The following is a 10,761-nucleotide window of genomic DNA, read 5'->3' on the forward strand; positions in this document are numbered from 1 at the left end:
ACAGCAACCTCAAACTCCTGGGCTCAAGCGATCCTTCTGCCTCAGCCTCCTGAGTAGCTGGGACTACAGGCATGTGCCACCATGTCTGGCTAATTTTTTCTATATGTTTTTAGTTGTCCAGCTAATTTCTTTCTATTTTTAGTAGAGACAGGGTCTCGCTCTTGCTCAGGCTGGTCTCGAACTCCTGGCCTCAAGCAATCCTCTCACCTCAGCCTCTCCAAGTGCTAGTATTACAGGCATGAGCCACTGCACCCAGGCTAGTTTTTGGGTTTTTTTGTTTGTTTGTTTTAAGAGACAAGGTCTCACTATGTTGCCTAGACTGGAGCGCAGTGGCAGCTTCATAGCTCGGTGCAGCCTTGAATTCGTGGGGTCAAGCCATCCTCCTGCCTCAGCCTCCTGAGTAGCTGGGGCTACTGATGTGTCCCCTGTACCTGGCTTGCCTTGTGTTCTTGAGCAACCCATTTTCCCTCTCTGAGCCTCAAATTCCTCAGCTGCAAAATGAGGATAACAATGCTTACCTACTAGGGTTCTTATGTGCAAATGGAAGATGGAATTAGATGGAGGGAGGGAGGAGTAGAAAGGAGTCCAGCAAGGATCTGAGGTTTTGGAGCTCAAGAATGACAGTAAGGTTTCCAGGTTCCTAACTGTCAACAGTGGCTAGAGAGATTGAGGTGGGTGGGGAAAGGGGAACTTTCTCTTTTAATTTTATAAACTTTGGTATTGTTTGAATTTTTTTTACAGTGAACATGATTTAATTTTGTAATTAAATATATTTTATATGGCTATCACACACCAATAAAAAGTTTTTTTAAAGCTTCTATTACTATATAATATGCATGGAAAATCATCCAAAAGAGTGGTAAGAGTGGTTGCTTCTAGGGAGGACTGGAAGACCCAGGGTCTGGGGTGGAAGGGAGATTTTTCCTTGTGCATTCTTTTGTACTGTTTGAATTTTTAAATTGTGAATTCATAGTACTTTTCTTTCTAATAGTATTACTTTTGAAAAGAGTTTTAGAATGATTTTTAAAAAGAAAAAGAAAAAATATTTTAAGTAAAGAATACAAGTGAAAAATATATTGTTATTTTGTTCATAGTCCCCCACTGAACAGACAGAAATACACATACACCCACAAAATTTCCGGCTTCAGATTGTAGTACAGGTATTTGCAGTCCAGAAGGAGGGATTGACCTCTCCGGAAGGCCCGCTCTTTAGCACTCTGACAAGGTGCAGCTCCCGAGGAGCTCAGCAGGGGGAGCCATTGAGAACTCACCCTGAGCAGTGGCCGTTTCTGGGGACTTTAAAAAACACAAACCTTACTTTTCTGGGGAGCAGGTTTAAAATACACACACACACACACACACAAACACACACACACACGCCCCAGAATGATGACTGGGGTTAGGGTGAGCAGAGGTGGCTGTGCTCTTGCTGGGGCTCTCTGGGCTCCCCTGGGTTGGGACAGCCCAGGCCAATCTAACACAGATTAAAAGGAGCATGAAACTCTGAGCCCTCCTCCCAGCCAGACCCTAACCTGTAGGGTGGTCAGTCCTCCCTTGCTGTGGGAAGAGCTCTGGATTCAGAGTCAGGACTTGGGTGGAATCCTAGCTCTGCCATTTCTAGCCATGTAAACTTGGGCCAGTCACTTAACTACTCAGAGACTCGATTTCCTCATTTATGAAACAGGGAGGTTTTTTTTTTTTTTGAGACAGAGTCTTGCTCTGTCGCCCTGGATAGAGTGCAGTGTCTCAACATAGCTCGCTGCAACCTGAAACTCCTGGGTTCAAGCAATCCTCCTGCCTTAGCCTCCTAAGTAGCTGGGGCTACAGGCATGTGCCACCATGCCCAGCTAATTTTTCTATTTTTAGTGGAGATGGGGTCTCACTCTTGCTCAGGCGGGTCTCATGTGATCCTCCCACCTCGGCCTCCCAGGTGAGGAGAGATGGAGCGATCTTTGGAGGTTCAGATAGCATAATGAATAGGATACCATTTTGAAAATTGCTAAGTGCTTAAAAAACGCAAGGGATTATTATCATTATTCAGTTCACTGTTTGCTCATCTGTGAAATAGGGATAATAATACTCTGGCTTTATATGGATGTTTTGTGGGGCATCAGTGAGATAATGGATGGGGAAACATTTGTTAAAGTTAAAGGCTCTACATAGTAAAAGGATTGTAGAGATTATTTCCATGCCAGTGGCTCCCCAAGGCTCCCATCCTCTACCTCAAGTTTAACATTAATATTGCTGACAGGAGAGGGGGAGGCAGGGGGACATGGGGGACCCAGGGACGCTGTGTCCCAGTAATTAAACATGTCGGGACTGAAGCACTGCCAGCAGCAGCATCTGGTTGCAATTACCAGAGGGGACCAAAGTGATTAGTCACCTTTATAGTGAGAGCCAGGCAGGAACCCTGGGCTCCTCCCTGGAAAGGGCTTCTAACCCAGCTCAGAGTCCCTTTCCCTGCTCCCACCTCATTTCTCCCTGGTCCTCAAACAATAACCCCTAGCCTGAGACTCCTCCATGTCCCCAAAGTCCCAGCCCATTGGGTAAGACCTTGGCTGGAAGTCAGGAATATTGTGACTTTTCCCACCGCCCTATCACTTCTTGTGTTTCTGGAAGCCAGATTAGGATTTTTTGGTATAAAATGTGTTGAAGCAGGAATAAGGCTTAAAAAGTAATTTAACTTTTCTGAATTTCAATTTCTTTATCTGTAAAATGGGGGTACTGAGTACTTTCATCATAGGGTTATTATGAAGATAAGTAAGATAAAAATGCAATGGAATACAAAGGCCAGAGTGGTTGGCTAGAGTAAGTGCTCAAAAAATAGTAGCTACTATTAATATTTGCTAGGTACTAGGATAATCACTTTTTATGATTCATCTCATTGAATCCCCACAAAAACCCTGCGAGGTAGTAAGCACTGTCATTCCTGTTCAGAGTTTCAGAGAGGTTTAGAGGAGTCCCAAGATCACGCAATGTGTAAATAGCAGAACCAAGATTTAAAACCAGGTCTGTCTGTCTCCAGAGCCATTGCTCTTTATCAAACTTCGCACAGGGACGTCGTGATTGTTTGACTCCTTCATCCCTTCATTCATCACTTGCCACAGCTTACAAAATGCCTAATAAGTGGCAACACAGAATGCCTCCCTTTAAGGAACTCAGAGTCCATCAGGGAAAACATGATATGTCTACACCTTAAAGTCGAAAATGATGATTTTTGTATATAAGGGCCAGTTAGAGATTCATTCCTTCGTATAACATATACTGAGAATCTGCCATGTGCGGGGTCCTGTGCTAAGCACTGGAAATAACTGAAAGATAAATGTGATACGGTCTAGTCATAGTCTAATGGAAGAGACAGGTATGTAAGTAAATTATTATAGTTATAAGGAATTAAATCATTTATGATAAAATGTGAAAAAATGCACAGAGTGGAAGAAACGAACTGTTGGAGTAGGGGCAGAGGCAGAGGCTGGATACACTTTGAGCTGCTGATGCATGGAGGTGCACAGAAAATGTGGGATGGCGGTTCAGGAGGAGTGTGCACTTTCTAGGGGAGGAGGGAAGGCTTCATAGAGGAGATGGCACAGGGATTGGCACTTGTTCAACAGGTAGGTCTGAGGTAGAGAGGGGTTTGAACCAGAGAGATGCTGGAGGCCGAGAAGCCAGTTCTAAGGGAATTACAGCAGGACAAGCGGTGAGGAGGACGGGGGCAGTGACTGAGGCGGTGGGGATGGAGTAGGGGAAGGAATGCCAGAGAGGACTGGTTAAGTGGGGATGAGTCTGAAGGGAAACCAAGAGTTATGAATCTGGACAACTGGAGGGATAGTAACGAATTCAGCCTTTCCTTAAAGCTCCCCGAGAGGTGCATTGGTCTTTTTTTTTTTTTTGAGACAGAGTCTCACTCTTTTGCCCGGGCTAGAGTGCACAGCTACCTCAAACTCCTGGGCTCAAGCGATCCTACTGCCTCAGCCTCCCGAGTAGCTGGGACTACAGGCATGCACCACCATGCCCGGCTAATTTTTTTCTATATATTTTTAGTTGTCCGATTAATTTCTTTCTATTTTTTTTTTTTAGTAGAGACGGGGTCTCGCTCTTGCTCAGGCTGGTTTCGAACTCCTGAGCTCAAACAATCCGCCCGCCCCGGCCTCCCAGAGTGCTAGCGCATTGGTCTTTTGAGATGGGGAGGTGGGGCTCTACTGTTTTTTCTGACCTAGGAGCACTGGATGAAGCTTGGAGTGGCCAAGTTATGGCACTGTGCTCTGGAGATCAGTGAGCACCTGGGAGTGTCACCATGAAAAGACTGGTCAGGCGCTTGAACACTCCAGCCACTAGTTCCACCTTCTTTTATTCATCAAACACTTACTGAGCTTCTACTCCACACCAGGCTATGCTGGGAAACCAACTGTGTGACCTTAGAGTATGAACAGATCTCTACTGGGTAGGTCCAAAGAATCTCAGATGAAGGAGGAAGCCTACCTGAGTGCTGCTTCTCCCGCTGTTATCCCTCTTACAGTATGACAATTGTGTTGGGTTATTCGGTTTTTTTTGTTTCTTTGTTTGAGACAGAGTCTCTCTCTGTTGCCCAGGCTAGAGTGTCATGGCATAAGCCTAGCTCACAGCAACCTCAAATTCCTGGGCTTGAGCAATCCCCCTGCCTTAGCCTCCCAAGTAGCTGGGACTACAGGCATGCGCCACCACACCCAGCTAATTTTTTCTATTTTTAGTAGAGACAGGCTCAGGCTGGTCTCAAACTCCTGAGCTCAAGCAATCCTCCCACCTCAGCCTCCCAGAGTGCTAGGATTGCGGACGTGAGCCACTGCGCCTGGCCTAGTATGACAAGTGTTGTCATGAAATGTGCCAGAGGAAGTAATTGACTCTGCGTGGGGATCAGGGAAGGCTTCTCGGAGGAGGTGAAGTTTCAGCTAAATTTCTCAGGATGAGGAGGACTTCCTCCACTTGTGGGAGTGAGAGGAGGATATTCCAGGTGACGGGAACAGCTTTCCTCCTGGGCAGGTTCCCCAAAGGAAGGTGGCTTCAGTACTTTAGTGAGGCACTTGAGAAACCCAGGAGTCCAGCTGGAATTCAGACTTCTTCCAGAGCTACCAGAAGAGCACGATGTGGGAAATTGCTTTTCCAGCCTCCTGCAGGGGCCGCTGCTGCCCCAGGCTGGGGCTGCTGCCTCTGGACTCAGCTAGTCAGTTCTAAGAAAACTCCGAGGATGTCTTTGCTGGGGTGGTAGTGGGGTACACCCCAGACCTGCCGCTATCCAAGGAGTGGGCTCAAGGGTAGCAGTGCCCCCAAACCTGAAGAAATCATCTGAGCTCAGTCGCTGGCATTGGGAGGGAGGGAGGGGTGTAGTAGTGGGTACTGAGATTTTTCTGTCTCTGGGTCACCACAAGTTTATTAAAATAAGAGGGACTGTGGGTAAATGCTGCCATCTGTGCTGTCCCCCCGCCCAACACACACACCCCAGATCAGGTCCCAGACTGCTTGAAACTGCTTTACAAACACTCCAAGGACTTAAATGCAAACCCACACTCCCCGTGCTGCTGGGGCTTAAGATCTTTGAGCTCATTCCTGAGCATCTATCCTCAGGAAGGTGGGGTGGGCTGCTCCTTGAGGTGGAGGTGAGGACCCCTGAGTCTGCTCCGTGGACTGGAGGCCCCCTAAGCCTAGAGTCCCGCTGCGGGGCTCTGTGCCAAGAGTCCCTGTGAGCCATGGCCTCGAAAGGGCAGCGGTGATTTTTTTCACATAAATATATCGCACTTAAATGAGTTTAGACAGCATGACATCAGAGAGTAATTAAATTGGTTTGGGTTGGAATTCCGTTTCCAATTCCTGAGTTCAGGTTTGTAAAAGATTTTTCTGAGCACCTGCAGGCCTGTGTGTGTGTGTATGTGTGTGTGTGTGTATGTGTGTGTGTGAAGTATTTTCACTGGAAAGGATTCAAAACTAGGGGGAAAAAAAAACTGGAGCACACAGGCAGCATTACGCCATTCTTCCTTCTTGGAAAAATCCCTCAGCCTTATACAAGCCTCCTTCAAGCCCTCAGTCAGTTGTGCAGGAGAAAGGGGGCGGTCGGCTTTCTCCTTTCAAGAACGAGTTATTTTCAGCTGCTGACTGGAGACGGTGCACGTCTGGATACAAGAGCATTTCCACTATGGGACTGGATACAAACACACACCCGGCAGACTTCAAGAGTCTCAGACTGAGGAGAAAGCCTTTCCTTCTGCTGCTACTGCTGCTGCCGCTGCTTTTGAAAGACCACTCCTTTCATGGTTTTTCCTGCCAGACCAGAGGCACCTTCGCTGCTGCCGCTGTTCTCTTTGGTGTCATTCAGCGGCTCGCCAGAGGATGAGACTCCCCAAACTCCTCACTTTCTTGCTTTGGCACCTGGCTTGGCTGGACCTGGAATTCATCTGCACTGTGTTGGGTGCCCCTGACTTGGGCCAGAGACCCCAGGGGGCCAGGCCAGGATTGGCCAAAGCAGAGACCAAGGAGAGGTCCCCCCTGGCCCGGAACATCTTCAGGCCAGGGGGTCACAGCTATGGCGGGGGGGCCACCAATGCCAGGGCAAAGGGAGGCACCGGGCAGACAGGAGGCCTGACACAACCCAAGAAGGATGAACCCAAAAAGCTGCCCCCCAGATCGGGTGGCTCTGAACCCAAGCCAGGACACCCTCCCCAGACAAGGCAGGCTGCAGCACGGACCGTGACCCCAAAAGGACAGATTCCTGGGGGTAAGGCACCCCCAAAGGCAGGATCTGTCCCCAGCTCCTTCCTGCTGAAGAAGGCCAGGGAGCCTGGGCCCCCTCGAGAGCCCAAGGAGCCGTTCCGCCCGCCCCCCATCACGCCCCACGAGTACATGCTCTCTCTGTACAGGACGCTGTCCGATGCTGACAGAAAGGGAGGCAACAGCAGCGTGAAGTTGGAGGCTGGCCTGGCCAACACCATCACCAGCTTTATTGACAAAGGGCAAGGTGAGGGGGCGGGTGGCAGGGGCACGGCTCAGAGGGAGGGGCATCTGCATGCATGGAGGGGCTTTAAGAGCCCGACGCTGCCCTGGTGGGAGACGGTGTGTGCATCTGGCCCAGGGAGGGTGTCTGGGGACTTATCTCACACATACCAGATCCCAGGCTGCCGCATACCAGCGCTGGAGGGCACCTAGGGATCACCAAGTCCAATTCCTGCAAGGTGCAAAGGGGGGGACTGGAGCCCGGAGAGGAGGCAAGACCTGCCAGCTGGTGGCAGACTTTGAGACCAGACTCCAAGACTTGGTCACCAGGCCATGCTCTGTACCTGTGTTGCTTGGCCAAACTTCCCAAGCTCAGGGGTTTGTAGGTTTTCTCAGATGGCAGAGAGAGAAATGAGTCCTTTGGTCCCCATGGTTCTGCAACTTTGCCCTCAGGCTAGGGGGCAGAGGAGGCAGGGTAAGTCAAGACGGAAAATGAGGCATCTTGGAGCCACAGAGTGATGTTTAGATCTACGGGGAGGTGGCAGACCTAGGGTCTAACTCACAATGTGACCTCGAGAAATCCCCTTCTCACCTTGGGGTTTCAGTTTCCCCATCTGTACACCTATATGAGGGTTGGATGGGGGGGTTGCTAAGAGCCCTTCGAATATGAAAACTTTACGTCCTGTCCTAACCCTGGAGAATATGGGCTCCCCTCACATCTTCCTCTGCCCACCCAGTATTACTGTCGCAGGTTTTCCTCTCCACTTGCCGTGTGATCTCAGCAAGTCCCTTCCCCTCTCAGGGCCTCAGTTTCTCCCTAGTGTGAAGAGGGAGGTAGACTAAGGTTGCCTGCAGCTGGTGTGCTCTGGTTCTGAGGCCTGGGACTCTGGCTGGCAGGGTGGGGGAGGGGTCAGAGAGTGGGAGCGGCTCCTTATTAGAACAGCCTGTAGGGGACTGACAGGGGGTGGGAGGCACCGAGGCAGCAGGCCTGGCTGAGGTGGGGGAGGTGGCCTGGCTGCCTGCCCAGCCAGGGAAAGCTGTGACCCCTTGGGGGCTCATAAAATAAGTCCTTGTGCACCCCAGCACTAAGGGAGCTTGGGGAGGGGGAGATGGGGAGTTTAAAGGCCTAATTAGTCACCTTCTAGAGCAATATATGAATGTTCCCCAATGGCAAATTGGTATTTAGGAAGGAGGGCATGCTGATTCAGAGATGCTACTGAGCTTCTCTCTCTTACACACAAACACACACACACACACACACACACACACACAGCCTTATATTTATACATACATGCTGAATCACACACACATACGCATGTGCACACACACCTTCTTACATGCATACATGAAATCATACACATATATACATACCCTTCAGATAGTCATACAAGCCCAATCATACATACATACAATGTGTCACTCACATGTACATTACCTTTCATACTCACACATGAACCTGATCACCAGGTAAGACACATACCCAACAATCATTAGACTGTGAAGCTGGGGAAATTAGCTTGTAGACAAGCTTTATCATTAACTCACTGTGTGACCTTAGTCAAGTCACTCCCCATCTCTGTGCCTCATCTGTAAAACAGCACTACTAAGATCTCCCTTAAGGGATGGTGAAACCAGCTCAGGGTCGGGTATAAACAGCTCTAGGCTAGAGTTCCAATTCTGTTTTTTCCTGGCTGGCTGACCTTGAGCAAGTCATCTACTTCTCTGAGCCTCAGGTTTCTCCTCTGGAAAACCAGGGGTAATTTTACTGCCCACCCCACCTGTCTCACAAATGAGACACCATGCTAGATAACGGATGGGAGGGAGCCAGGTAGAAGGCAGTTAAAAGGCTGCTGCACCTCCGGTACACATAGATCATTGACACAAACACCCACAGTCACTCAAATCCTCAGCCACATCTGCAGATAAACACCCCTACTTGGTTGGCTGTGAAAAAGGCTCTCATTTTGAAAAAGGCTCTGAGTGGTTTGGGTTTTGGCTTCTGTCAGAGTGGGGAAGAGGTTAAAGAAAGCTCTCTCAAGGGGCAGAGAGCTGGGGCCCTCCCCAGCAGCCTCGAGGTGACTGACTCCCTTGGTGAGCTTGCAGGGAATGACTTCTGGGTGTTCTCTCTAGATGACCGAGGTCCTGTGGTCAGGAAGCAGAGGTACGTGTTTGACATTAGTGCCCTGGAGAAGGATGGGCTGCTGGGGGCCGAGCTGCGGATCTTGCGGAAGAAGCCCGCGGACAGGGCCAAGCCGGTGGCCCCCGGCAGTGGGCGGGCTGCCCAGCTGAAGCTGTCCAGCTGCCCCAGCGGCCGGCAGCCGGCAGCCTTGCTGGATGTACGCTCTGTGCCAGGCCTGGATGGATCTGGCTGGGAGGTGTTCGACATCTGGAAGCTCTTCCGAAACTTTAAGAACTCAGCCCAGCTGTGCCTGGAGCTGGAGGCCTGGGAACGGGGCCGGGCCGTGGACCTCCGTGGCCTGGGCTTTGACCGGGCTGCCAGGCAGGTCCATGAGAAGGCCCTGTTCCTGGTATTTGGCCGCACCAAGAAACGAGACCTGTTTTTTAATGAGATTAAGGCCCGCTCTGGCCAGGATGATAAGACTGTGTATGAGTACCTGTTCAGCCAGCGGCGAAAACGGCGGGCCCCGCTGGCCACTCGCCAGGGCAAGCGACCCAGTAAGAACCTTAAGGCTCGCTGCAGTCGGAAGGCGCTGCATGTCAACTTCAAGGACATGGGCTGGGACGACTGGATCATCGCACCCCTTGAGTATGAGGCTTTCCACTGCGAGGGGCTATGTGAGTTCCCCTTGCGCTCCCACTTGGAGCCCACGAACCATGCGGTCATCCAGACGCTGATGAACTCCATGGACCCTGAGTCCACGCCACCCACCTGCTGTGTGCCCACGCGGCTGAGTCCCATCAGCATCCTCTTCATTGACTCTGCCAACAACGTGGTGTATAAGCAGTATGAGGACATGGTCGTGGAGTCTTGTGGCTGCAGGTAGCAGTGCTGGCCCTCTGTCCTCCTGGTGGCACAACCCAAGAACCTCTCCTCGCACTCCTGGAATCACAGAGGGGTCAGGAAGCAGCCAGGGGATTCCAACAGCCTTGCTTACTCTCCGAGTGCGACTTGGGCTACAGGTCCCCTTCCATCCACAAGTCTCCCTGTCTGAGGACTTCTCCCCTTCTGCTGCTCTGACTGGCAGGGACAGGCCTGGGGAGACAGGCTCTGACTGAAACTGAGACCCGGGAGACCATGTTTTCCAATGAGACTCAGGCCACGATTTCTCCTTACCTGGGCCTCCTTGGCCTCTGGACTCTCCAGAGGGGTCTGGTGCTATCCTAAGCATCTCTTGGGAAAGCCACAGGTGCCACCTCCTCCTTGAATCACCTTTGTGCCTGGTGACTTTCTGCCCCTGGGGCAGATTAGATGCTGATTGGGCAAGGATGGGAGAGAGGGGGAGAGGGCTTGGGCAGGGGTGAGGAGTGTGAGGCTGTTAGACTGTTAGATTAAAATGTACATTGATGAGATAAAAAGCAAAACTGTGCCTTAAACTGTGACAAATTTCTTGTTTACTCTGGGGGCCCAGTGACCCCTCAAAGAATTACTGACCCAGGGAGGGGAGGTGGGTTGCCTCATGTATAAACTCAGTTTCCAGGGCCCGATCTCCACCCCCACTCCTGGACGCTGAAGCAGAATGTGACAGAGAGTGCAGCTGAGCAGGGCCATTGCTCACCTCTAACCCCGTTCTTGTTGCTTCCAAAGGTCCCTGGGTCTCGAGCTCCGTCTGTTCCACTGGGGCC

General features: G+C 50.7%; 1 protein-coding gene across 1 annotated transcript; it reads left to right on the forward strand.

Annotated features, from left to right (window-relative positions):
• Positions 1-5,826: 5,826 nt before the first annotated feature.
• Positions 5,827-10,508, forward strand: GDF5 (growth differentiation factor 5). Its single transcript, XM_012665768.1, has 2 exons — positions 5,827-6,982; positions 9,088-10,508. The coding sequence occupies exons 1-2, from the start codon at positions 6,358-6,360 to the stop codon at positions 9,960-9,962; spliced, it is 1,500 nt and encodes a 499-aa protein (XP_012521222.1). The 5' UTR covers positions 5,827-6,357; the 3' UTR covers positions 9,963-10,508.
• The last annotated feature ends 253 nt before the right edge of the window (positions 10,509-10,761 follow it).

Source organism: Propithecus coquereli, unplaced genomic scaffold (assembly GCF_000956105.1).
Source record: "Propithecus coquereli isolate 6110/MARCELLA unplaced genomic scaffold, Pcoq_1.0 Scaffold122, whole genome shotgun sequence".
Classification (NCBI taxonomy): Eukaryota; Metazoa; Chordata; class Mammalia; order Primates; family Indriidae; genus Propithecus; species Propithecus coquereli.